General features: G+C 36.3%; 4 protein-coding genes and 1 non-coding gene across 5 annotated transcripts; 1 reads left to right on the top strand and 4 right to left on the bottom strand.

Moving 5' to 3' along the window:
* The first annotated feature begins 8770 nt into the window (after positions 1 to 8770).
* Positions 8771 to 10636, top strand: LOC106449791 (plant UBX domain-containing protein 6). The gene is made up of 4 exons (XM_048756323.1): positions 8771 to 9255; positions 9375 to 9582; positions 9689 to 9787; positions 9883 to 10636. The coding sequence occupies exons 1-4, from the start codon at positions 8960 to 8962 to the stop codon at positions 10237 to 10239; spliced, it is 960 nt and encodes a 319-aa protein (XP_048612280.1). The 5' UTR covers positions 8771 to 8959; the 3' UTR covers positions 10240 to 10636.
* Positions 10637 to 10670: 34 nt separating this feature from the next.
* On the bottom strand, positions 10671 to 14099 carry LOC106449792 (KH domain-containing protein HEN4-like). Its single transcript, XM_048756322.1, has 7 exons — positions 13350 to 14099; positions 12217 to 12633; positions 11893 to 12141; positions 11665 to 11805; positions 11346 to 11569; positions 11147 to 11255; positions 10671 to 11069 (listed from the first exon to the last, which is right to left on the bottom strand). The coding sequence occupies exons 1-7, from the start codon at positions 13935 to 13937 to the stop codon at positions 10941 to 10943; spliced, it is 1857 nt and encodes a 618-aa protein (XP_048612279.1). The 5' UTR covers positions 13938 to 14099; the 3' UTR covers positions 10671 to 10940.
* Positions 14100 to 15508: 1409 nt separating this feature from the next.
* Positions 15509 to 15581, bottom strand: TRNAA-CGC. The gene has a single exon. It is a non-coding gene; the product is annotated as a tRNA-Ala (tRNA).
* An 881-nt stretch (positions 15582 to 16462) lies between these two features.
* LOC106429360 (protein NETWORKED 2D-like) lies at positions 16463 to 19825 on the bottom strand. Its single transcript, XM_013870111.3, has 2 exons — positions 19438 to 19825; positions 16463 to 19344 (listed from the first exon to the last, which is right to left on the bottom strand). The coding sequence occupies exons 1-2, from the start codon at positions 19529 to 19531 to the stop codon at positions 16790 to 16792; spliced, it is 2649 nt and encodes an 882-aa protein (XP_013725565.2). The 5' UTR covers positions 19532 to 19825; the 3' UTR covers positions 16463 to 16789.
* Positions 19826 to 23976: 4151 nt separating this feature from the next.
* Positions 23977 to 26847, bottom strand: LOC106446430 (MADS-box protein SVP-like). Its single transcript, NM_001315897.1, is given in 9 exon segments — positions 23977 to 23995; positions 24379 to 24533; positions 24621 to 24662; positions 24952 to 24993; positions 25079 to 25120; positions 25220 to 25319; positions 25403 to 25467; positions 25831 to 25909; positions 26666 to 26847. Coding segments are annotated over 9 exon segments (726 nt in total).
* Between the last annotated feature and the right edge of the window lie 996 nt (positions 26848 to 27843).

The raw sequence follows: 27843 nt of genomic DNA, 5'->3' as shown, positions 1-27843 counted from the left end.
TCTTTGAGCTGATCGAGGTAATTATATCACATGCATGGCTGCTAAAAATAACCTTTGTCTGCTTTCTAACCAAAAAGAGCATCAGTCCTATTATATTTGATGTTGTTTTGTTTATATACCCCATATCCAAAGCTCCTTGCAAATACAGATTGAAAACAGGGTGGTACCTACAGATGATGTTGGAGAAACAACAGAAGTTACAAGAGACCCATGAGCTTTTCCTCAGTGACATCGCCAAAGCAATGCAATGTCACATTTGCCGCATCCGAATGTGGTTTCAAGACAAACTGTGAACCAAACTGAATCTGCTTTGGTATCAATTAAACTAAGTCCATTCAATTATTATTTTTCAATTCAGGTACAATTAAGGAAATATTTTATGTTGGAAAAATGAAGATACATATATATATATATATATACATTGGTATAACAGTCCATATAAGAGAACACAACAAAGAATCTAGGTTTTTTTATCTGTGTGTATACTTAGAAGTAATATAGAGCTCAAAGGTTAAGAAAGTGTGGAAGTTCAGTTAGACAAACTTTTGTCTAAACCGAGAAGAAACGACTACAAAAACAAAACAAAGATAACAAGCCACCACACATAACCAGAGAATATTAGTACATTAACATTTAAGGTTGATTTTGTTGGGCTAAACATGTTTAGTGGGAATAATTTTAGATGGTTTGTTAAAACTCAGAGATTCAACAATACCATTTGTGTTATAAGAAAATTATCTTTTCTTTGCTTCGAAGCTCATGCAACACAACTGAAGTAGTGAAGATGAGCACCAACACTACTAAAACTTTATATCTATTATTAATATTTAAATAAGTCACTCTTTTGTTTAGCTTATTATGATATTTATATTTTATCTTATAAATAATATTAGAGTCATAGAATATACTAGCTAATTTTCTATTTATAAAGTAACCACACTACGACGATTACTTTAAACAATATTATGTTATTTTAATTAGACATGTGCTTTCCATATAAAGTATCTGGTCGGTTTGGTTATTATTAAGGTATGTTAGATTATATATATTTTCTGAATTCAACCATAATATTATTATTTTTATAAATTTGATTATTTTTGTTAATGCATTTAATTTAGTTATTTTGTCTTAGATTTGTAAATTTGATAGAATTATATATGATTTGATATATTTTGTATTGAGAATTGAATATAAAAATTAAAGTATTGATCAATTTAAAATTTATAATCTCATGCTTATATATAAATTTTCAAAAGAATTAAATCATAACAATTTAATTAAAAGTTAACTTTCATTTATCAATGTATCTTGAGTCATTCCGTAATTTATATGTATAAAATAAAAAATACTATAAAGTTAATTTTTTATTTTTTATAAGAATGTAGATTGATTTGGTTATTCATTTTCAGATATATTGAATTACATATCTCTCTAAAAGGAATTAAAATATTTCTGATAATAATTCGACCAAATCATATTAGTTTTATTCATTGCATTTAGTTAAGTTCTTTATCTAAGATATGAATCTATCTTTTCATAAAAAAAATTGAAATTCATAATTTTACTGATCTTTTTAGTTGATATATTTTGAAAAAATATATAAGAAAAATGTATGTTTTTTTGAAAATTAATATGCAAAATAAATAAGTATATCCAAAAAATACTTACATAATTAGAAAAATCAAATAGTTATTATTTTAGTTTACAAAATAAATATTTTAATAGACGTGTTTAAGTATAAGATAATAAGTTGCTATATTTTCAAAACAAAGTTATAAATACATTAAGCTTTAGATAGTTTTAGAACTAATTAACAATAAACCAAATAATTAACCCAAAAATACTATGTTAATTATTTTGCTTCTCCAAAGCACACATCTCACAACATAAAGATGTCTTCGCCATAAGCTAATCAAAAATTATGAAAATTAAAGCATATAAGTTTTCAACCTTAAACAATATCTTCTAACTATTTTCATTAATATTAGGGAAATTAATATCATCTTCTATTTAAGAGCTCCAATGGGGGTTCTACCCACTGGAGTTCTAAACTTGCCATAAATGTATATGTATATATTGTATATATGTATGTAGTTGTGGGGTCCATTATTTTGTGGAGAGCCTCTCCAAAATCTCTTAAAATCTCTTAAGGAACCTGATTTTACTTCAACAAGAAGATAGAGAATACTTCATACAAATTTGTAAAGATAAAACCAGAAATAAAAACAATGGAACTAAAGTTTACGCCACCATAAATCCACAACTTGATTTAACAAAGCCAAGGTTTTCGGCATAATTTCTTTCACTAGCCTATGTTCTTTATATTTTGACATCATGTATTGATATTATTCTTTGCTTAACAAAAATTCTATAATAATTCTTACTTTTATGCTACACCAAGTAGAACCACAAACCATCTGTGATCAATTATATAATTTATTTCTCACTCAACCCTATTCTTTTTTTTTTTTTTGACATCAACAAAAGAAAACAGACTCATATAGACTCTGTTAACCAAGAGGGTAGCTCTGCATCCATGTGAACGACGAACGACGGTTGAATTCTTGCACTCCGTGCTAGTTTGTCCGCCTGTGTGTTCTGCGTTCTTGGTACATAGATGATCTCCGAGCTCTGAAATCCAGTACTAAGGGTCTTTATATCTGTCAAGTAGTTTGCAAACGCTGGCCATTCTTCTGGTTCCGAAACCATCTTCACCAATTGAGAACAATCTGTTGCAAATGTGACCCGAACCTGCCGCAAATTCCGCATACATTCCATTGCCCAGATTAGTGATTCAAACTCTACATGGAGAGGTGAAACACTAGCTCTGGTGTTTCTTGCACCCATCAAACCATCAAATCCTGGTAAGGTGCTATACCATCCTTGTCCCGAGAAGTTATCATTTGCCTTCCATGAGCCATCAGAGAAGCACCATCTGCCCGGTCTCACCGGTATGGGAGCCATATCTCTCTGGTGTGCGTCATGTGACTCAGGAGTCACCTGTGCATCAGCCCACATAAAAGATTCTGTCTCGGCCTTCCCGAGAGTATCTCGAGGATCAATATCTAAATTACTAAATACCTTACTATTCCTTGCTTTCCATATGTACCAAAATATCCACGCAAAGTGATGATCATCCATCTTTGAGATAACTCGCCAAAATAGATGATCCATGTTTGCGTAGAGTGATTCCGTTGGAAAGATTGCAGGATTAGATGGAATCTTAGAGAGCGCCCATGTCTGAATTGCCGGTGGACATTCAAAAAAGACATGGTTTATAGATTCCTCTAGAGCACCACATCGAGCGCAACAGATATCTCCTTGCATCCCTCTTGCCTGCAAATTTTTCCTAACCGATAGACATCCAGATAATATTTGCCACAGAAAATGTCGTATTTTCGATGGGCATCGAGTTTTCCAGCAGAAGGACTTGAGTGAGTCTACCGTGGGTCCGTAGGTTTCTGCCTGAGATTGCTGATCTGGGTATACCCGCTCCACCTGATAACCTGATTTAACCGTATACCGTCCATTTTTCGAAAAGTGCCATCCATCTCTATCTGCCATCTGAGACCTACTCAGTGGTATACTTGTAATGATTTTCACGTCTTCAGGATCCACCAAGGTGTGAAGAGCATTTAAATTCCATGAGCGTGAGACTGGATCTATGAGCGAGTCAACTGTAAGGTCCGGGTAAAAAAAAAATGGTTTTGATTTGCTGGTTTCGGGCGAGTGGTTGGGAGCCATGGGTCATTCCATACGGATATGGTTGATCCTAATCCCACCCTTTTGATTAGTCATTTGCTTACCAGAGATCTAGCGGAAATAATACTCCTCCACCCATAGGATGGGGAGTAGGAGCGAATCGGATCCAGGGGTGATGCATTCATGTAGTACCGACCCTTAAACACACGGGCAAATAACGTGTTCGGCTTTTCAATGAGTCGCCATAACTGTTTACCCAGCATTGATGTATTAAAATCCGTTATATCCTTAAAACCCAGACCACCCTGTTCCTTAGGGGCACAAACTTTATCCCAGGATTTCCAGTGCATACCTCTTGTGCTTCCCCCAGGGCTCCACCAAAATCTAGCCACAACACTGGTAATTTTCTTCGTGTTTGCTTTGGGCAAGCGGTAACACGACATCACATGATTCGGCATTGCAGTGACTACTGATTTAATTACTACCTCCTTTCCCCCCTTAGTAAAATACCGAAAAGCTCATCCATTAACCCGAGAGCTTACTCTATCCTGTACGAATCCGAAAATTTGGATCTTTGATCCACCCATATTTTCTGGGAGACCCAAGTAAGTACCCATACCACCAACATTCTGTATTCCTAAGATATCCCGCATCATCTGTCGTTTTGAATCCTCAATCTTATGTCCAAACTGAATGGACGATTTTTGGAAATTAATCAATTGTCCAGATACTGCAGCATAATCCTGGAGGATCCTTAGAATAGTTTGACACTCTGCCTCTTGTGCTTTGCAGAAGAAAAGACTGTCATCTGCAAAGAGGAGGTGAGATATCGAAGGACAAGCGCGAGCCACCTTCATCCCAGTCAACTGTTTCTCCCGTTCCGCTTTTTTAATATTCGCAATGAGCGCCTCTGTGCATAATATAAATAAATAGGGGGATAACGGATCTCCCTGTCTTAAGCCCTTTTGTGGGATAATAAGACCCCTTGGTTGACCATTGAGTAATACTCTATATTGAACCGATGATATACAAGCCATCATAAGTTTGACCCAATGAGTATCAAATCCCATCTTCAGCAAGATTGCCTGGATAAAATCTCATTCAAGCCTGTCATACGCCTTACTCATATCTGTCTTGATGGCCATAAATTTACCTTGACATGCCTTGTTGGCCCTCAAACCATGAAACATTTCCTGTGCTATAAGGATATTATCCGAGATTAGGCGTCCTGCCACAAAGGCTGATTGAGTTTCTGATATAAGCGATGGTAAACATATCTTCAGCCGTTGGCATAATACCTTAGAAATAATTTTATACCCAACATTACATAGGCTTATGGGCCTTAATTCCGTCATCCTTGTCGGCCTTTTTGTTTTTGGAATCATACATATATTAGTAATGTTTAACCGTGTATCCAGTTCCCAGATAAGCAGAAAATTATTTACCAACTCCACCAAATCTGTCTTAATGATGTGCCATGAATGTTGAAAGAATAATGCAGTCATTCCGTCAGGGCCTGGGGCTTTGCCTGGATGCATCATAAACAGGGCTTGACGTATCTCTTCTTCAGTAGCCGGTTTTAATAACCACCCATTGGTCTGCGTAGAGATAGATGGTTGTATTTCTGATAAAAATTTGTCAAAAGCCGTTGGAGAGGTAGTAATGAACAGCTCATCAAAGTAATTCACTGCTACCTTCTCCACTCCCTCATCATCCGTTATCCAGTTACCATCAGCATCATGTAGTCCAACAATTCTATTTCTCACCCGACGTTGCCTTGTCAATGCATGATAAAATTCTGTATTGCGGTCCCCAGATGAATACCACATATTCCTACTTTTTTGAAACCAATAGTCCTCCTCATCCCTGTATGCCTCTTGTAACTTCCTAGAGACCTCCAGGATATCCTCCTGTGACCTGTTATTATCCATCTGAACCTCCTCCAGAGCTTTTTGTAGCTCATTTATTTTATCCTTTCCGAAAGGGGGATTGTCCTTTCTCCATTGTGCGATTTCATGTCTACAGTTGCTAATCTTTGTGACAAAAGGTTCTGGTTGGGAACTATTTTGTTCCTTCCAGCCGGAGGTGATAGCCTCTAATAAGCCATCCTGTCCGATCCAACGTTTGTCAAACTTAAACTGTCCTTTTCTCCTCACTACTTTGTCCTCCAGATAAGCCACTACCGGTCGATGATCCGATGCCACCATACGGAGGTATTCCGTGTATGAACATGGGAATAGAGTGTGCCATTCCTCATTGGCCAGGGCCCGATCCAATCGACAGCGAACCATCACTGCACCCACTCCCTTACCCCTCCGTCCTTGCCAGGACAATTTATTCCCACGTGCTGGGAATTCTAATAGTCCACTATTCCGATCATAGTATTAAAAGGAACGAAAGAATCAGGGTTCCTCATCGCCCCTCCATCCTTTTCATGATTACCAGTGATCTCATTGAGATCACCTATAACAAACCAAGGTTCAGAGCGCGCAAGCCCAAACCGAGTTAACCTTTCCCATACATGTTCCCTTAATTCCTGTACTGGATCCCCGTAAACAAAAGTGATGTAAACTCTTCTTCCAAGAGTCACTGCTTCCACATCTATCATCCTATTACTTGTGTAGGAGATTGTGACCTCAAATTCATTATTATAGTACAGGGCTAAGCCCCCACTTCTGCCAATGGGATCCACCGTAACCAGGTTATCATAGCAAAAATGTGCTTGAAAATCCTGCATAAACTCCTAGTATTTCTTTGTTTCAGACAAAAATAAGACATCCGGTTTATGTTTGTGCCAAATCTCCCTGAGATAGCTAATAGTCCATTTACTACCAGCTCCTCGACAATTCCAACTTAATATTCTCATATATTTAATTGTTAAATACTCCATAGAGCTAAATAAAAGTAGGATTGAAGAGTCCCAGCTCCGTAATATGCCAACTCATTCCCATTCCAAAAATCCATATGAATGGGACATATATATAAATAAATCCATACGCAAATCTCCTGGCCGCCAATTATAAGAGTCATAATCCGAATTGCCTTTATAATCCACAAACCCATAATCCACTCAACCCTATTCAAAATGAGCAATACTAAGTTTACTCTACCATTATGTGCAAATTGGTACTTATACACATGTATTTAACGTTACAAATAAAATTTACGCCCACATGAAATCATCAACAAAACATTAACAAAATGGAACCCAATATCTTATCGTACTTTTCATGTACAAAGTTTGTATGTTTTTCTGATACAAAATGATGAAACAATCAATAACACATATTCATATTTATCTAAACATAAAAAAATATAAATACATAATCCGCGTGTAACGCGAACACGAACCTAGTTTACATAATATCGGTTATGTTTCATAGCGTGATTGAGGTTTATTTAATGTATAAAGTATAACATTATGATTATAGTGAAGAATTGGAAAGGTATAAACAATGTTATAGAAAGCAAATAGAAAGTCTTTACACAATATTGGAGTGTTTAAAAATTATATTATTAAGCTAACTATCAATACTATTAAAAAGGAAGGAATCCTAAAAAATCTACTTAAAACAAACCATAGTTGGACCATTTCATTTAACTATAATTCATATTATTTCTCATACTACTAACTTATTAATTATTCTTCATTAAAGGTAAATTAGTCATAAAAATGGTACTAACCTAATTCTCTACATATATGTTTACTATATACAGCATTATTCCATCATAATTATTTTTTGCTATTATTAAATAATGTCCACCCTATATTTGTATATATGGTTACTTGTGATTTATTTAATAGTTAATACTTTCGGAGACTATTAACAGAATACAATATCCATTATAAAAAAAAATTGTATCTTTTACAGAGATCAACCATTATTTTATACCAACCTAATTAACTAAACTGATTTCATTAACCATGTTTTATATATGAACACTTCAACATTATCATTCACAAACTAAACAATGTTTGTCACAACTTAATATTCCAAGTTGGCTGTATTATTTAATACCAAACCAGTTACTATACGAATCCATAGATATGATTATGGTCTACATAAAACCGGTTCAATCTTTCTATCTGTCTATATTTTCAGAAAATGGCTATTTATCTTCGGTTTTGTTAGATATTTAGTCTAACCAATTATAAACCGGTTAGTGATAACTTCTAAAAACTTTGAAAACACTTTGTTATTTATTAACTTTATATCGATACTTTAAAATAGGTTAGCAGTAGAATTGTGTTTTAGAACAAAATATACTTATTTTAAAACATAGTTATATATATATATTTGAAATAATTATTTTGAAAATAGTTTTGATACTATGTGTTATATTAAACATAGTTATATATATATTTGAAATCATTATATACATAAATTATACTTTTGGTTAACTAAATTATTTATCAACCAAATAAAAATATTCGGGTAATTCAAGTTTTCGGGTTATCCGGTTTATAAATAGTATTTTTAGGATATTTAGTTATTTAAAAATTGAATGTAATTAATATTTTCAAACATATAATTTTATTTAAAAATTCAGGCACTCATTTGGTTCTCGGTTCGGTTTCAACTTTTCAGTCATAGATATATGATTTACTCTATTATTTATGCAATTCAATTCAATTTTGGTTTTTCAGTTTGTACGGTTTGGCTCGTGGTTTTGGATAAATGTGCTCAAACTTATACACTATGTTATATAGAAATTCGTTTAAAATATATTTAATTACAAAAACATTTTAGTGCGGCTCAATCTAATATAAAGGCCACCAGTATTTATAAAAATATTCTATACATTGATTTATGAAAATATATTTTTAACATAAAATATTTTGTATACATGATTTTTTTAAAAAAAATAGGTGTACGAATTAGATGTACAATTTTTGTTTCTTTATTTTGGTTATATTTATATCATTTTGTTTTGTATAACTTTCAAGGTTTAGTTTTTGATACTATCCAAAAAAAAATTCATAAAGTAAAAAACAAATTGAATGGGCCCTCATTATATCAGGCCCGGCTCTGTTTGCATGCATGCAATATAATTGTATCGTTTGAATTGTATATTTGTCAAATTTAAAACCTAAACTAGTGATTTTGCGTTTAATATATAAAACGCTGCGTTCAGTTCTTCAAAAGAGACGAATACGCGCGTTTTGAAGTTGGTTATATAACGGAAAGTTTCAGAGGTGAGAGAGTTTGAGAAGACGAAGAACGAAAGAAAGATCAGAAGAAGAAGTAAGCTTGCGATGGGTGATGGTGATCATAAGCCTCCGCCTACGACGGAGGAGATTCGCCAGAAGATGATCAGCTCCTTTACTACTGAGATCACATCTTCTTCGGAACAAGTCGCTATACTCATTCTTGAAGCTCATCAATGGGATATCGCCGCTGCAATCTCCGCCTTCAGAGACGCCGTCGTCGCAGCAGCCGACGCAGCGAGGCCAAATGTTCCTTCGCCGATACGGTTGCGATCACCACGGTCTCCTTCTCGTGCCTTCTCTCCTGGCGATGGGAACATCCTCAGCGATTCCGATGAAAAAGAGTAAGTTTCTTTTTAATCTTTCAAGAGATGAATCTTTAGTTTCGAAAGCGAATATGCGATTATGTTGAGTCTTGCGACCATCTTGCTTTTAGATGATAACAAAAGGTTTTGTATTTTAGGAACGAAGATCCTATGGAATCAGATGATGTAGAAAGAGATCTATCATCATTACCAAGAAGACTAAAGTTCAGAAGCTTAAGCGAAATTCTTTCGGTTATTCCTCAAGAGATCCCACGCACTGTCACTCTTTATAGGAATGGTTACACTTTCGATGATGATAATATATTATGGCCATTGGATGATCCCCAATGTGCAGAGTTTCTTGAGGTTTATTTTCTTCTTTTTTTTTCTGTTCAGTTCAAATTTTGTGCTTTTAATTCTCCAGTTTAGCTTGGATTTTGATTATTAACATAGGTTTCCATGTCGATTCAAGGTCGTAGAAAGCTTGGAGTCACCACGTGCACTCGATTCGCCAGGTGGCAAACGGCGTGTCCTTATCACACTCATTAGGCGTCAACAAGAAGACTTCCATGTATATATATATATATATATATCTCTCATAATGCTTATGCATGTTCTCTTACTGAAATGTTGAAAGCTCTTTGCTTCTTATATCTCTAACAACAGGAGCCACCAAAACCATTCCAAGGAGTGGGAAGAACTCTAGCCGAGCCAGACTCTGTCCCACCAGCTTCATCCGACTCACTGACCGCAGAAGCAACACCATCAACGGATCCCACAGCTCCAACAACCTCGATCAAGGTCATATTAGCGGACGGCACACCCATTGTCTCCCGGTTCACTACTACTCACCATACCATCAGAGACGTTCGAAACTTCATTGACGCGGCTAGACCAGATGCTTCCAGAGACTACCAATTACTCATCATGGGGTCGTCTCCTCCTACACCACTGACGACTGACTTAGACCAAACCATCGAGCAAGCTGGCATCTCTAACGCTGTTCTCACTCAGAAGTTCTAGACCTTCCTCTTAAGCACATAAAAGATCAATTCTTTAGGTTACTACACATGTTGATATCATCAAAAAACACTTTTCTGTTGTTTTGACTTGCTTCTCTGTAGGCTAAAAGTCTTTCAGGTGGTTAACCCTAAATAAAAGTGTTTGCAAGTCTCAAAACCTTTTTAGCAAGTTTTATGGTAAATTTTTTTTGTACCTTCCCATTTACAATTCTTAACAAAAGAAAGAGGGTACACTCTGGAAGATATGGGTAAAAAAAACACAAATGGAACAAATTGTTTCTCTTTTCTTGCAACTTACCCAACTCCTAATAAAATTTAGAGTGACCCTATCCCCAAATTACAAACTAAAAGATAGACCATTTTCTAACACATCTATGTTCTTCAAGATCATTGCGCATGATCACGAGAGAGCAAATCAGTAACTGCACAATTCTGGAGCCATATCTTAATGATTAATGGTTCCAATTTTTTTATATAAGATTTTTTCAGACTAAAATTTTTATATATTTAAAATATTAGAATGCAAATGAGATCTTAAAAAAAAAAAAAAAAAACAGCACTAGATTGTGATGACTGCTAGTCTCCAGAAAAAGGTTAAGAGTATTGGGATAAAGATTAAGTTTTACCAGAAAATTAAAAAAAAAACAACTCATCTCAAGTACAAAAGCAGAGCTGTAAAACGCAACAGTGGCTGAAGAATGATCACGGATCAGCAAGGATTGAAATGAACAAAGACATGGCTGTCTGGGTTTGCTCAGGATTCCCCGAGAGTAAGACCGTCGCTTCAACTCCTGTAAGAGAATCCTTGACATCCACTCTGGCTCCTGAAATCTGTTGGTTTGCAACAACAAGTTAACAAAATGATTTTTGTCTAGCATGTAAAAATGATTCAAGTACAAAAGAAACACCTGTTGTAGATTGTCTAAACCGGCACCATCTCTTCCACAGAGTGCAGCAAGAGCATCTTTCTCAACAGCTAGCTCCAAGGTAACGTTTCTCAAAGATACACCTTTATTTCTGCTTCCAACAAAAAGAAAATCAATCACAAGATACAACGCCAGGAGATTGTTAACAAAATGGATTACACTGTAGCTAGCAAGAACATACCGTGGTGGTAAAGAAGACAAGTATCCATTGCTAGAAAGTTGAAGCTGTTTCATTCCCTGTGTCAACCCATTCTCCAATAAGCTTGTTGGATGTATAAAACCGTTGACTTCATTCGCCTCGGTATGAGTACAATCGATGGACTTCATTACTTCTGTACTGATTCTGAGCATATTCAAGTCTTGTTCACCATCTAATACCGAGAGAGAATCTCCTCTTCCTGTGTTCTGCGGTTTTGTTGAACCATTATGAAATGGTTCTCAAATGGAACCAAGCAACACATCATTAAAACGTCAGCTTACGAGCAAGAGAACACACTTACTTGTTGTGATGGTTGCAGATTATATGGATTACTAACTCTAGCTCTCACTTCTTCTACGGCCTTCTTTGGTAATAGGTTCTCACGTAACTTAGAAGAAACCTGACACAAGGCCTTTTGTACATGCTTATACTCTCCCATAATCTAAAAAATAAACAAAGAGACAAAGATTATCTTATATAGGTAATAAAATAAAATCATACCGATTACAAGAAAACACAAGTTGCTTACCTCTATAACCAGTTCATTTTCTGAAAGACAGTCTAGAATCTGGCTACCTACTGGAATGTGTACATCAACACCAGTTACCGTGACTGCTTCTCTGTTTCCAACAAAGTCATTAGCAAACTGTAACGGTACCAATAGCTTAGTTTTCACTAAAGCACCCGGGAACAGACTTTTCCCAACATCAATCTCAACAGATCTTGCAAAGACAAGACCCAGAGCCTTTTGTGCAGGAGAGTACCCTGAATCAAGGCTCTACAAAAAGGCAAAGCAAGTTAGATTATTGTGATTAAATCAAAAGTAACAGCAATGAGGAGAAAAAAAAGCTACCTCACGTGCAGTAATGGTAACAACACGTTCACCGGATGCTTTTAGTGGAGCTCCGATCGAAATGGAAGCACCTGCTTCATTTTGCATAGCTCTGATGATAGTTCCATGTCTCCCAATTATGCCTCCAGCTGCAACACTTGTGCAGATTAGTTTGAACACAACCTTCCGGTATGTATCTATTGAATCTTGAAAACGGTTTCTTGATGGTGTATGAGTATTATTGGATGCAGCAGTTTCAGAAGCATTGGGCAATGAAGAGCGCAGGCTTGGTAAAAACTCAGAGTGAGGATCTTCAGTAGATGAGTCATAGGCCTTGCTGCAAAGTGGCGGTGGATAGCCATTGAGAGGTGGACTATTCTGAAGAAAATTTGATACCATAACCAGTGCCTTCTTCACAGCTAAGACATCGCCAGTGATCTATGTACAGAAAATAAAACAGACATTCACTAATCAAATCCAAAAATGCAAACACAAAAGTTATTAACTTTTCATAAAAAGAATACCATAAACACTTAGATATGTGTAGGCATGACATGAGTGTTTATTCTGATCCAACCTTCAAAAATACATAATCTAAAGTTTCAAAACCCAAATAACTACTTTAAATATTCAATTACATGTTTATTCTGATCCGACCATTGAAAATACATAATATAAAAAACTTTTCTTAACCGAACTCAAAATGAGTTTGGATCCAAAATAGACCTTGAAAATATCTAACCTAAAAATATTATTAACCGAATCCAAAATGAGTTTGAATCCACAATGAATCTTTATAAACAGCTATAAAATTTACTCAAAATCCTAACTAATATTAACTATCAACATGTATAAAACCAAAATGAAACTTAAAAGACTGAATCCAAAAAATTTCAACCCGACCGCAGTTGCAAAATGAATGTAGTTTGCGGGAATAATTATATAAAAAGGATTATTCAACACAAAGATTTTGCATAAACACTTAGAACATTCATCACTACCATGTCATTGCTTCTTCTACTTCTACGCATTGTCACATGTTATATATATACCAATTTTACAAAAGCCATGCGTTGACCAGCAGTTAACTGAGACACCAAAGACTTTGACTTTATGTTTTGACTTCAAAAGTGATCATAGGAGACAGAACATACCTGAATCAGTTCATCACTGTTCGTACCACAACTGGGAGGAGGCAAAACCCTAATCATAGCGCCGGAGTTTCTCCGCATCCACTCCACGCTCTTCCCTCCCAACCCCAAAACAGCACCAATCTGACTCCGATCGGCTAGAATCCCACAGTAAGCTTCTTTATCATCCCCCTCCACGACTCCGCAGCTATCCTTCGCCGCCAGAACGGCCCACGACCTCTCCAAAACCCTGATCAGCGCCATCTGAGCGGCGGAGACCTCGCAAGTCACCCAACCCTCGTGTTCACCAGCGGCGAAGCCTCCGACTCTGTCAGTCAACAGAAAGCTTTTGTTAACGGCGGTTGATCCGACGATGAATACGACCCAGTGATCGGAACCGTTCACCGGAGACTCGCAGTGGATTTTGGTACCGGTCTCGCGCCGGAGCGTGGAGACGACGTAGCCGTTTGATCCGATTATGCCGCCTATAACTGACGCGTGGCAGACGACTCGTAACGCCACCTCGTCTGGTAACACGTGGATTATTGCCCGTCGCTGTTGTCGTTGATTCTGATTCGATACGGCGGTTGTTGCTGCACTGAGGTTATTCATGGTGGCGAGAAGTTTAGCAAAAGGGAGGACTAGTTTCTCTCTCTTTAGTAGTGTGTTTCTTTCTTCTTCCCTCACAAGTCACGGTGAAGAAGCGGGAACGGCAAAACGCTAAAAGACTTTAGTTTCGTTTATGGGAAACGCGAAAATGTCTCACATCACCACCATTTTCGCATTGGTTTTTTTTTACGAAAGGAAAGTTTTAACGGAAAATTAGCGATTCATTTCAAACTCTAAATATTTGTCAGCACTGTGAACATTAAAAGACAGCGGCGTTTAAGGGAAATAATTCATTTTATTTGCTCAACGGTATTTATAGTAATAATAAATTTACTAATTGACTTGGGAAAGAAATGATTTGAAGAACACGGTCGAGTTTGACTTCCATTGTTGTCATGTGGAGCTTGAGTTCCATTGTTCGTCTTTATTGCACTCTAAAACTCTCTTTTTGTCAGCTTTAATTTCGAAATCTTTATTCAAATAAAACTAGGAAAATAAATATATCACTAATAGAGTTATTCTTGGATTCACTGAACAATAAGAAGTTGTTATTTTATATGCAGTATCTTTTAAAAAATATTGACAGTTTATATCATAATTTCAAAAAAAGTAAAATAAATAAAAATAGTAGTAGATACAAAAAAAAAATATTTTTAACGTCATCAGCAACACTAAACTCTAAATTCTAATCTTAAACCCTAAACTTTTGGGAAAACCTTTGGATAAATCCTAACTCTTAAATCTTTGGGTTTATTGTTTTTAAGATTTTGTGTTTTTGACTTAGGATTTATGATTTATCCAAGAATTTACGGTTTACCCATGAGTTTAGGATTTATCCAAGGGTTTAAGGTTTATCTAAGGATTTAGGGTTTAGGATTTAGGGTTTAGAGTTTAGTGTTTTGCTGACGGCGTTAAAAATAATATTTTTTTTGCATCTAGCACTATTTTTATTTATTTTTATTTTAAAATCATGATATAAATTGATAATATATATTTTTTTTTAAAAGATATTAAATATACAATATCTACTTTCTATTGATTGGTGAACTTACATGTTGGATGAACCCAAGAATAACTTTAATGATAACATCAACATTATTCATTGATCGTCATAGCAACCATTTGATCAATTTTAGTCCATTCAATTGACCCACTTTTGCATGAAAACTCATGCGGTTGATGGAAAATATAGCTGCTTCTTTTTTTTAATTACCGATAAATTATGGGACGAAGTTCCTCGTGCCTAAAACTACAACGTCTCAGTAGTCACTAATAGCCCGTCACTGCAACATGCGTATCCACTGTAAAACCTATCAATCAAAAACGAGTTCCGATATAAAATACGATACTCTTCGAATTTTTGAATCTTTTCTTCCTCTGTGTAACACTAAATTTCATTGTTATTTGTTACAGAAATCGATTACTGAAACCAGTAGAACGAGTGAAGCCCAAGAATAGAAAAATCTTAGTGGTGTTGTGTGATTGGAAAGTGAGTTTAAGTAGTTTAATGGGTGTATAAGCAATATAGGCCAGGCCCATAAACTGGCTTTTGAATGAGCCCGCAACCAAAATGATGGAAGTGCGGGGAATCGAACCCCGTGCCTCTCGCATGCGAAGCGAGCGCTCTACCATATGAGCTACACCCCCAATTGATATATCAGTTTATAAATATAGTATTGTTTTCTGTAGAGAGGGATGAAAACAAAATTGAGCAACTAAAGAAGGAGATCCCAGTGAAGAAGGAATCTCTGGTTTTGAAAAGAGGCTCAAGCTTGGGTCTCGTTATATTTGACGTTGTTAATGGCTTCTGCACCGTTGGCTCGGGCAACATGGTCTCAACCTCGTTACAACATGTTTGTGATATTGCTTGACTCACACGTTTATAGTCGAAAGTGTTTGCCTTTTTTGATTCGGCAGAGGCTCCAACAAAGCCTAACGAACAGATATCGAAGATGATGGTAGAGGAATCTCGAAGGCTTGCTAGAGAGTTCCTGCGATCGTAAATGACCTTTCTCTCCATGTTGGAAAAGACTCAAAGGCGCTCAGACTCATTCTCAGGTATTAGACTTTCTCTTGTGTAAACTTTTGATCATTTTGTTTATTTCTTCTGGTGACTTGGACTTTTGAATTGGCTCATCTTTTTTGTTTTTCTTCTATATATCAGGAGTTGATGAACCATGTAGGATACATGACTAAAGGAAGATGAGCTAAGGTAGTCTCAGAGATCTCTTTCGATCCTTGATAGACTTATCTCGCAATATCATTCTTGATTTCGATTATATCAGTAAATAGAGTTTGCTTCTTGTTTTTGTAACTTTTTTCATAAAGCTTGTTTGTTGATGATCAACTTTTCTGTATACTGTTTAGGAATGAAAAGAATAATTTGATTTCTCATCTTGTCTAAATGAAATGTTCCGTCTGATTTTACACTGAGCTTTGCGAGACAATGTCTCTTAGAGTCTCAGAGAATAGTCACATAGATGGTTTGCATAACTATTGTCTGTATAATACCATCATAAAAACACAAATGAACAAACAAAATCACAAACTCTGTTACTTGTAAATGGTTCTGAACATACAAACTTTTGAATAAGAAAATGATTAAAAAAAAAACTGGGAGACAATCCTCTTGCTTCACCAGTTACAACCGGTGAGTTATCAATCTACCAATATACTCAGAGAGAATAGCCAACACACAAAACTATTGTTTCAATCTCACAATCCAAAAAAAAAAAGATAAAAAGGTTAAGTCTCCCCAGGGAAAAGAAAAAGAATCAAATCCTCCATGAATCTGAATAAGTTACAGTATATGAATCAATCAATAAACTCTGTGGATGGTATTGTATTTATATTACCTATGTTGGCGTAGAAGCCTTCATCTTCCTGTATAGCGAAGGATGCATGCAAGAGAATATAGACGGCTTAGTTTTCTTCTGTTTGGACCCAAATATAAACGACCTCAACGGCACTCTGGACCGACTATCCGAGTGCTGGAGGTCAAGCTCCGACCTGTTCTTGGACCCCGAAAGCGCAAACTCCTCGGTCAGCATCCCCAGAGTCTTGTCAATCTCCAGCTGAAGCGTGGTGATATGATCAAGCCCCGCCTGCAACTCATCCGCCACTTTGTTATTCTCCTGCTTCATGTTCAACACCTCGCCTTGGAACTTAGCAGCCTGGTAGCTCGTGAACTTGAAGTCATCGTCCTCGGCGCTCGACTTCAAAGCCTTTGTGATCTCTTCCTGAATATTGCACAGCGACTCGAACCTCGACTTGAGCTCCTCTTTCAGCGCGGCGCCTTTCTCGAGCCAGAGGCCGAGGTCGGTGTTGATCTCCCTCAGGTGTCGAAAAAGCGGCCTGACGTCCGACCTCAGCGCGTACTTAGCCGTCCCGCTCCCGTCCTGCTTCTTCCTCTGCTCCAGCTTCGATATCTCGCCTTGGAGGTCTTCGATGGACGTGTCGTACCCTTGTATCTGCCCGAACGCAGTGCTGAACCTCAGCCAGAAGTCGAGATTCTCCTCTAGTAGCTCGTCAATGTTCAGGCGGAACTGCTCCTCGACCAGGGACATGCTCTCGTTCTCCGCTGCCATGAAACCGAGGGAGTAGTCGTCGTTCGACATCTGGCTTTCCAGCAGGTCGTTGCTGTCCGCGAGGCCTTTCTGCAGGAGGGTCATCTTCTCTCTGAGGTGCTTGATCTCGTCGTCTTTCGTGGCGTTTTTTGTTTTCGTTTCGTCGAGGTCTTTCTTCATGTCCTTGTAGTTTCTTAGGATGGTTGTGTACTCTGTGAGCAGATGCTTTTCTCTGTTCTCCATTCCTTTCATGAACATCTCTTTCCAGTCTGGTTCACTCTCTCCCTCCTTCTGATCAGATTCTTTAGAAAGTATCTGCTTCTCTAGAACATTATCAAGAAGAACAGACTCTGTCTTGTCAGATTGCATCTCTGGTTCAGAATCAATCTTTTCAGTAGATTCCAAAACAACTTCTGAACTTTTACTTGGGATGATGATATCTTCTGCAACTGTTGTTGTTTCACTCTTCTTCTCAGCTTCTTCCTCTTTTGTCTCCTCAGACATTTCCTTTAGATCTTTCTCCGGTTCCATTTTCACCCCCACGCTCTCTGGCTTCTTCTTCACCTCATCCAACTTCCCAGTAGAGAGGTTATCGAGATTACTACACGCTTTATCAAAATCTGTACTCAGAGTACTAGTCTTATCCATCACGTTCCTGTCCAAGTCCTGCAACGCTTTGAGTCTCTCCTCCATTTCCTTGAGCTTCTTCCTAAGATCACTCTTGTCATCTGCTAATACAGCCTTATCGGTTTCGAGAGTACTGATCTGCGTCTGAAGACCGTTGGTCTCGTTTCTCAACCTCTGTATCAAAGCAGTCTGGGAGGAAACCGCGCTCTCCAAGCTAATCACTTTGTTCACAAGCTCATCAACTCTCTCAGCCATCTCTGTAGCGTCCACCGAAGAGTTCACGCCGGACTCGAAATGCTCTCTGATCTTCTCCTTAACAGACTCCAGCTCTTCCTTCTTCCTAGACATCTCTCTCATCTCATGTTCCAAAGTACTACTTCTAACCTCATCGTCATCCGCAAAGACAACACTTTCCTCACCTAGAAGCTGGCTAGACATAGACCTCAGCTTCTCCTTAGACTCCACGATCTTCAAATGCTCTTCTTTCGCTTCTTCGTAAGACTTCTCCTGCTTCTCCTGCAGCTCCACGAGCTTCTCCTGACACGACTTGATCGCAGTCTCGGTCATCAACCTCCTCGCCTCGTCGTCCTCGATCGCAACGCTCTCCCCGAACTCATCCTGCAACCCGCAGATCCTCTCTTGCTTCTCCTTAATGCTCTTCTCGAACTCCCAGTACTTGGACAAACCCTTCTCGTAGGAGCTTTTCACAAACTCCTTCTCCGTCTGCAGCGTCAGAATCTCCTTCTGCAGCTTATCAATCTCCCCCATGGCCTCGGACTTGCTCAACCCCGAGCTCTTGACAGCCACGTTGGTCGCACCGCCAGTGTACTTCATGGACTTCCTCGGCTGAAGCTTCTTGGTAGCCACTCTCACCGCGCTCTTCAGGTCTTTAACGGGCATCTTGGGGACGTTGGGGGCGGTAGGACCGGGGAGGTTGGGTCTTTTGGGGAATTTGGAAGAGGGGCCGTCGTCGTCGTCGTCCATCGCGAAGTTGGGGACTTGGTCGGGGAATGCAGAGGCGATGGTGGTGTTGGCGTTTTGAAGCTCGGTGGAGATCTTGTCGTAACGCTCGGCTAAGGCTCTGTATGCTCTGAAGGTTTCTTCCACGAAGGTTATGAGTTCTGGTCTCTTCTTGTAGTACATCTCCGCGCGCTTGGCGAACGAGTCTCCATCTTCTTGTAAGAGGTTGAGCACGTATTGCACCTTCTCTTCGATATCTGTTTTCAATAAGATGATAAAGATCTCAACTTTATATGATAGATAACCCAAACAATCGAAACAGATACAATATGGAGAAAGGGAGGGGAGACCTTGAAGGTTTTGTTCGAGCCATTTGGATTGTTTGGTACGGATATGACTAGCCCACCACCATGAATACGCATTACTCGCAGCTCTCTGCAGCATCTTCTTCTTCTACCGAAACAGAAACAGAAACAGAAACAGAGAAAAAGCTTATGACATATGTATCTCTGTGTTTGTGATCGATCCTTTTTTTTCTTTCTCTCTCTAGATCTCAATAGGATGTAAAAAGTAAGAGAATTTTTCGGTGAACCTTTTAAGACCAAAGTTAGGGACTTTTTTTTTTGTATTAATCTCTCCTTTCCTTTGAGGTGTTTGATTAGATCATGGGTGGGAGCAAACCTCGGTCTTCTTTTTCTTTTTCTTTCTCTCTCTGCCTAATATTTTGGTTAAATATTTTAATTTTCTTTTTAGGACTAATTATTTATTACAGAATTAACTAATGGATATTTGGGAATATTGACTTCTATGGATGTTTTTATTAGCCAATGTTGTAGTGCCAGTGTCGTGGTCGGAAGCATTCTCCTCCGATTATTCTTCTGTACCAAACGTTGCAACAGCTAACGAGAAGATATTAAAATAATGGAATGTGAAATGGTCGTCTTTTGGTGACATTGTCGGTTCTTATTAACAAAAAGGTGTTCAATTAATTGAATCTTTACAGAATCTTTTCCTCCATGACGGTTTAACCATAAAACCGGATACGTTCCGATAAACCGGTCAAAGGTCGGTGTGTCACGATCCGACTAGAATCTTCTTTCTTGTCCAGAGTATCCTATCAATTGTCTTTTTCCTTCGTGACAAGTAGGAAATAACTCTCCTTTAAAACTTTGATTAGTAGATCATTAGCATTAACATTAGGCCATCATTATCGGAGTCTCTTGGCTCCGTCTTTTAGTTTATTTAGGAATAAAAGAAAATGGAAAACAGAAATTAAAATAAAAGACGTACTTTAATTAGGCAACAGAAGAGACGCCTCTTGTGAGCCACGCGTCACGGTGAGAGGAGAGAGAGAGAGGCGATGGAGGAAGAGGAGCACGAGGTATACGGTGGAGAAATCTCAGACGTCGGAGTTGGATGGATTGATTGATTTGGTGTTGGTAACAATAGGAGTTGGATGAGATGAAGAGGAGAAGAAGACATCACCTCTTGAGAATTGTCGTTAAGCTCATCGATCCTCCAGAGGAACTGCGAATCATCAGCATCTGATCTCGACATGGCGGAGAATCGCGGTGGTGGTGGTTGCTGTCCGCCGATGGATCTGATGCGCTCGGAGCCGATGCAGCTCGTTCAGGTCATTGTTCCGATGGAATCTGCTCATCTTACCGTCTCTTACCGTCAAAGACGTACACATACTCTCTCTCTTTCTCTCTCCAGTTCAATTGCGATCTTTGATCATCGCAGCTTAATTTCAACGGACTTACGCTGCTCAGGTAAACTTCATGGAGGCTCTCTCTGAAGGAAACTTCGATGAAGCAATTGAGCATCCGACATCAGCTGTCATGTACGGGAACAGAGGTGAGTACTAGTTGAGTTTTGTTCTTCTTCTTGTTCATCGTCATCACAGTTGCGAGTTTCTCCCTTGCCATAGATTTTCATATGTAAAGTCTGAAGCTTTTAGCTTGTTTTTGCTTAAAGCGTATAACTTTCTTCTCTCTGTTCTTTGTTAATGTTTTGATGAAGAGAATGTTGGAATGGATCTGAAGGTAAGAGCAGGGATGGAGATGGCTATGATTGATGCAGCTTCTAAGAGCGTTGGAGTGCCTTTGTGGAGATTATTTGTTGTTTTGAAGAGAGACCAGCACTGAGGAGAAGTTTGGTTATTGCAGGAAGAGTTTCAATGAGGAGAAGTTTCTTGACCAGCACTTCGCCACTAGACATTATAATCTCTTGAATACGGTATGGGGATACAATAGAGTTGATATGAGAGTTTACTTGAGTCCACTTGAGCTGATACTAGAAAACTTTTACTTAAATGTTTTTTTTAGACTGGTACAAAGTGTTTAGCGGATCTGTGTGGTGCATTGCATTGCGATTTTGTGTTGAGTTCCAAGAAGGCTAAGAGCAAGTGTAACCCTGCAGCTGCTGCCAAAAACCGTCATCTCTGCGAGGTTTCTTTCTTTGTCATGTTTATTCTTCTACTTCGTTAGTATTCTCCAAGAAAGCTTACTTTGAGTGCCTCTTGTTCATCTCTTAGAATGTTCTATGTGTTTCTTTGCTCCCCTCCTCATTAATTTGTTAGTAAGAAAATTATTTCTTTTGAGTTTTACATGAACTATCGAAATAAGAAGTGGTGATTTTATTTAACTCTGAATCATGTGAATGAGCTGCTGAGACATTCCTCCATGCCATTAGTTTTTCTTCCTTCACAAGTTCAGTTTTTTTTTTTCTTAAGAACTCATACTTAAGAAACTTGCAATGTAGGATAAAAAATTAAGTATCTTTTAAGTAAAGTTCTTAACACATATTTATTACTAAATAATTGATTAAGAGACCCTAATGGTTTCTAGGGATAATGGTGCTCTTATGCTCTTCATTATCTAATCAATATTCTCATATGAAATTAGAGGGTATTTGCATTTATAATTTATAAAATTAAAAATTATATATAATTAATTTATTTATTTTATTTAATAATATCATAAAATTATTTTTATATCCAAAAAACAAAATTTTGATTTCTAAAATAAAATTTTTAAAATATTTTTTAAAATGTGAAATACTATTTTTAAAAATAGGTATTTTAATTGTAAAATTTATTTTTAAAATAGTATTTTTTGACATAAACATAATTTTGAAATTATTAAATAAAATAAATTAATTATATATCTTTTAAATTTTATATGTTAATATATTTTTATATATATATTACAAATGTATTTATTTGAAATAAATATATTATATACTAATTTTTATAATAATTTTATTAAACAGTATATTATATAATAATTTTTATAATAATATTATATTACAAATGTATTAATTTTATATGTTAATATATATATTACTAATCATTCTATTAAACAGTTTAGCAAAAATATACAATTTCTGCAGCATACTGCTTTTATATCATAATGATACTGATTTATCATCTGCTCTACCAACTAAGGCCTTAAGTGGTTCAAGTAAGAAAATAACTTAAGTGGTTCAAGTAAGAAAATAACTGAAATTAAAATATTTAAATGGGAAAAACAGTCAAATATTTTTAAGCCCATATAAGGCTCATTTAAATAGATCCAAGTGGAAGTCCATAAGTTTGTGTTTTTTTCTTTTTTTCTTTGCTTAAGTTTGTGTTATTTCTTTCCAATACCAATATACCATCTACATGGTGTTCATTTTGCTGACGCTTGATCAGATTTTAAACAAATAATTAGACAGAACAAAACAAATAATGACTTAGTATTAGCGAAATATTATTAGAATATGATTTTTTGTCATAAATCAAACAGTCGTACAAGCTTTTGAGGGTTTAGAGGCAACTGATTGGGTTGGTTCAGCGGTTAGTTTGGGCGTCTTGGTGAGTAATAGCAGCTCTAATATTCACTCTAGCCTTTGAAAGCAATTGGTCTGTTGTTTTTTCCAATCCAAGTTTACAAAAACAAAGATATTGAGTTTTCAAATGTTTAGGCCTTCCGCATGTGTCTCGTAGATTGGATGCGTCAGTAAGATACACTATCATAAGTATAAGCGTTTTCCGATGAGTTTAAACAATTGTGATGCTCGTACGATTTTTTTTTTTGAAGTACCCATATCACTTTATATCAGTTTACCTATTATCCTGCCCTCTGTTCTAAAAATCGGCCGTCTGGACGCTACACGTCATTGTTCCGCCCCGATTTGATGTCAAATCGGTTAAAAAATCAGATATCCGATTTCTCCGCCTAGACCGCCTAATCTATTTTTTTTATTTTTTTTTATTTTTTTAATAATATTTTATTTATTTATTTGATCTAAAATTTTATAAATATTATTTATATTCATAATTTTGATGAAAATTACATTATATTAAGTTTATATATTCTATTTGTATGTTTTATACGATCTTAAACATGAAAATGTATTAATGTTATACACAACTAAAAATTAATATGTTTTATAACATAGAAAACAATCTAAAAATTCCGTCCGCATAATTTCTGATTAATCCCCGATTTTCTCTTTAGACGCTAGGTCCAACCCGACCGCCCGAATAACGCCTTGCCGAACAGGGTCCTACCTCTATGTGTGAAACTTTGGCTAATACTGTACTTGTTGGCTTATAGACGTCTTGTATGAAATTTTAACGGAAAAGATCTAAGGTATGTACCAAGAGATATACTATGAGGTCGACAGCCACGTTACACTATCAGATTGGTCAATACAGCATAAACATACCGTATGTTGATGATGATAACACAGAAATGCAGTGAAGAGAGCTAATAATATCATAGAGTAAAAGGAAAACCTCTTCCTCAAACAAAAACTTACATCAAACAAGAGAAATTACTACATTGCCACTTGTTACCACAGAGTATCTCCTCACTCCACAACTTCTTTGTATGGTTCCATCTCTAACCGCCATACGGTAAGCTGCAAGAAACCAAACATTAAATTATATATTTATTTTCATACTAACATATGCAAAACAAACGTAAATTAGTGGTCTATTTTTCACGTTGGATTTAAATAAAATGTTGCATATCATTTTTTTTTTTGTCGTTGCTGCATATCATATATAATAGGGGCCGTAAGATAAAATAGCAAGATCATTGTTAAAAACATAGACGAAATTATGTCAACTTATTTTCAATCCTTTTATCATTTTACGAAGAAATGATTAACATGTGATTTTTTAGGCCATATACTCTTCTTTTCTTTTTTAGATAATATTAGTTTTACAAACAAAAATCATGTCAACTTATTAAATCAGGAAAATAACCAAAATTAAGCCATGGTGAAAAATAATGAATTACCCGAGCCTTAGAGAGGTATCGGAGCTCTCGGAGTCAACAGGAGCGCCGGTGGAGTTTCCGGCGTTAGTAATGGACTCTGACGAGTGCCCTTCCTCGTACACGGCGGTCTTCTCCGACTCAACACCACCGTATCTTTCATGCATATTATTATATATCTTCACCATAACACAAACAAAACTTCCAAATTTAGCATTAACAAAAGTTCCAAATTTAGCATTAAACTTGAAATAATACCGACTTACTTGCTTGCCTAGTCGCTCGTTCTCTTCTGTTAGTTGTGTTCCCTGCAAAATCAAGATTGAAAAACATAAAAGAAAAAAAAGGAAAATATATATATTAACCTCAAGTTGAAACAAAACAATGCACACTCTACATCTTGGACCAAGTGTCCACAGATGAATTTATATTTTTTTACTGGATGAATGTCCAAAGGTTTTACATTAAGGCTAACTAACTATATTAATTTTCCATAGAGATAAGACACTATTTAACCACGCTAACCACTTGGTTTAACCGTTTATGTCAAAGTATGATCAAAGATATGTGTTATAGGAGAAAGGATAAGATGTGTACATGCTGCCTTAGCCGCTTGTTCTCATCCATCAATTTCATTCCCTAAACACCAAAAAGCGAGATTTGATCTCAAAATTGCCAAAATCATTTGAATCAATAAGTAATAAACCTCTTTTCGATATTTTACCTTTCTTTGAAGGTCACTGATCTCACTCATAATCTTCTCACTCTGCAAACAACATCTCGCATTCGTAAGCTTCGAGAATGATATACATTGTATCATACGATTTACTACTTTTAACATCAATAAGTCATAAGTGAGAACAACCTTTGTTTCAATCACGCGCGTCAAACCAGCTTCAAGGGCCTTTTCCAGCTGTTGCAGCTCTTCTATGTTAAGTCCTTGAAGTTCCTCTCCTCTCATTTGCCTATATTTAATTATATATAAACATGTACTTAGAAATATGATAGTTGGGAACGTTTTTTTGTAGAATATGCATATGTAGTGTACCTTAGTTGGTGGCTCTTGTCTGCAATTTCTTTGCTCAACCGGGAATTTTCACTGTTCTCAACCAGCTAACAAGTAAAACATTGACTTAAGAACTTAAGCAAACCCATTCATGTTAATCTATACACATTGACTAATTCTACATGTCTAGCTAGCCTTAGAGGGCGCGCAACCATTCATGTAAAAAAGGTTTTAAACCAAACTATGATTATACAGAGAATCACAAACAAAGTCTTTTAAACACTCTTAGTTTGTTTGGATCGCATATAGTCAAAATATAATGTAATCGCATACAATCAATATAATGCTTGGGTCCTATTAGTATAATGTTTTAAAGTTTCTTGATAAAATTTATGTACATGAGGATACATTAATTAAAAATGGTAATATAACGGAATAGATTTTATAAGCTAGAGAATAGCAAAGCTAACCTGTAACTCAAGAGATGGCTGATCAAGCTTCTCCAAGTTCTTTGACTGCAAATTATGCCTCTCTAATACTTCCCTCATGCTTCATTATATAATGAAAACACATTCCAATAAGTACCTTACTATATAAGACTGTAAATGATATACCATTATGTTATAAACATCAACATTATTGATATGTCCTTGTACTTAGATATAAAAAATAGCGACAATGTACCCAAAATGTGAAATCAAAAGACACAATCTAAATTCACAAAACAATATAATTCTCAAACAGACAGTATTTCATGTTAAACACTGTCGTTTTTAATAATTAACATCTATCTATATACTTATATGTCAGCGTGTATGTATAGATGTCCCGAAGATAGGAACTGAACTGATAACTCGTGGGTCAGAAATCCAAAATCATATCTTTATGATAAGTGGTTTTAGATTCCCAACATCTATATAAACATATAGTCACCACGTATTTATAAATAAATATGACATTGATGGCTTTCCATATATCAACCACAATAAATATATATACATAATTATACAAAAAATATAGAGTATTATATTAAATGACTAAAACATTTGCATTATCTTGAATATTACTGTACGTAGATAAGCTTATTTGCCTAAATAAAGAGTTTACCATGGTACTATTTATGCATTTTTGGTATTCTTATATAAAAAAGTTAGTGGTCCAATACGGGTTTGATACAGTAAACTTTTGTGTATGACATACACATGTAAGAACTAAGCTTATTCTGGATCTAGAGACGATTCTTTAGAGGTTTTGAGAAATCTAAAGAGAACGAGAGAGACACAAGGTAGAGAGAGAGAGAGAGACCTGGAGCTACAAAACTCGAAGAGCTTTCCGGTGGAAGAGAAGACGATGAGGGCAACATCAGCGTCGCAGAGAACGGAGAGCTCTTCAGCTTTTTTGAAAAGACCTCTTCTTCGTTTAGAGAAAGTTACTTGTCTCGCCGTCGCGTTGTCGATTTTCCTGATCTGAATCTTCTCTCTCGCCATCGTAAAAAGGGAAAGAAAAACCCTAAAACAGTAAATTTTATTTGATCTGAAAACCCAAGAGGAAAAGTATGGATTGGATGAACAGAAGGAAGATCTTGAATTAAGATTCAAGAATGAGTGTGATTAAAGAGAGAGTAAAGAGAGAGAGAGGGGAGGAAGAACCAGAAGGAAACAAATTATGAGAGAGAGATTTATTGCTAAAAAGGGAGACTTTAAAGATGGGAGAGAGAGTGACAAGACGACTGAAATGGAAAGTGATGTGTTTTTTTTTTGCTAAATTTAGAAGAATAATATGATTTTCAAGACAGTAAAAACCCTAGCTTTGAAGATTTTAAAGAACGGAAATTAGAGTCTTTGTGAGAATTAGATCTACATGATGAATCCATAAGGAGAATTACGACTGAATAGGTTCAAACAAAAACTCAGAAAGATAAAAATAAATAAATAAAAGGAAATAGCTAAAGGAATATGTTTTTATTTATTTTTTGTTCACTGAGCTAAAGGAATATCAATTCTTAAGGTCAAGGAAAGAAGTAGACACGGAAGGAGTTTGATTGGTAAAGGTGATATATTTATGAGAGAAGGGTCTATTATTTAATAATATTATCAAATATGACGGGATTTCTTAAGTGGTTATATTTAGAAAGAAAGAAATTTAATATTATTGTTTAGATATTGGTATGTGTGTGTGGTGGTTATTGGATGTGGCGAGGAAATAGGATTTGAGTCTCCAATGAGAAGAGAGGTGTTTGCTTGGGCCAATGGGGAATTTCTGTAAATAGGGAAGCATAAAATGAGCTGTCTCACTTTGTCACTTACATACACTATGGCAACCAATTGTTCGCATTTGCTGTAAAAAATTTCATAAACTCTGCAAGAACTTATGGTGGCCTAGAATATAATTTCATACTAATAAAGTTGGTATATATGGAATTGTCAATTATGTATGTTATTAGCTCATAAATAAGAAATATTTACACCTAAGGTCACATTCCT

The sequence above is a fragment of the Brassica napus genome, chromosome C4 (assembly GCF_020379485.1).
Source record: "Brassica napus cultivar Da-Ae chromosome C4, Da-Ae, whole genome shotgun sequence".
Taxonomy (NCBI): domain Eukaryota; kingdom Viridiplantae; phylum Streptophyta; class Magnoliopsida; order Brassicales; family Brassicaceae; genus Brassica; species Brassica napus.
The sequence above is the reverse complement of the archived record's forward strand: the minus strand, read 5'-3'. Positions and strand labels throughout refer to the sequence as shown.

What these genes read in the sequence shown, in the direction of transcription:
- LOC106429360 (XM_013870111.3), bottom strand. Translation starts at nt 19,531, where the DNA reads ATGCTGCAGAGAGCTGCGAGTAATGCGTATTCATGGTGGTGGGCTAGT. An exon ending in GCTCGAACAAAACCTTCAAG is followed by an intron (nt 19,345 to 19,437) that starts GTCTCCCCTCCC and finishes TATTGAAAACAG; the next exon opens with ATATCGAAGAGAAGGTGCAA.
- LOC106449792 (XM_048756322.1), bottom strand. Translation starts at nt 13,937, where the DNA reads ATGAATAACCTCAGTGCAGCAACAACCGCCGTATCGAATCAGAATCAA. An exon ending in ACAGTGATGAACTGATTCAG is followed by an intron (nt 12,634 to 13,349) that starts GTATGTTCTGTC and finishes TTCTGTACATAG; the next exon opens with ATCACTGGCGATGTCTTAGC. An exon ending in ATCTGCAACCATCACAACAA is followed by an intron (nt 11,570 to 11,664) that starts GTAAGTGTGTTC and finishes ACAAAACCGCAG; the next exon opens with AACACAGGAAGAGGAGATTC.
- LOC106449791 (XM_048756323.1), top strand. Translation starts at nt 8,960, where the DNA reads ATGGGTGATGGTGATCATAAGCCTCCGCCTACGACGGAGGAGATTCGC. An exon ending in AATGTGCAGAGTTTCTTGAG is followed by an intron (nt 9,583 to 9,688) that starts GTTTATTTTCTT and finishes TGTCGATTCAAG; the next exon opens with GTCGTAGAAAGCTTGGAGTC. An exon ending in GTCAACAAGAAGACTTCCAT is followed by an intron (nt 9,788 to 9,882) that starts GTATATATATAT and finishes CTCTAACAACAG; the next exon opens with GAGCCACCAAAACCATTCCA.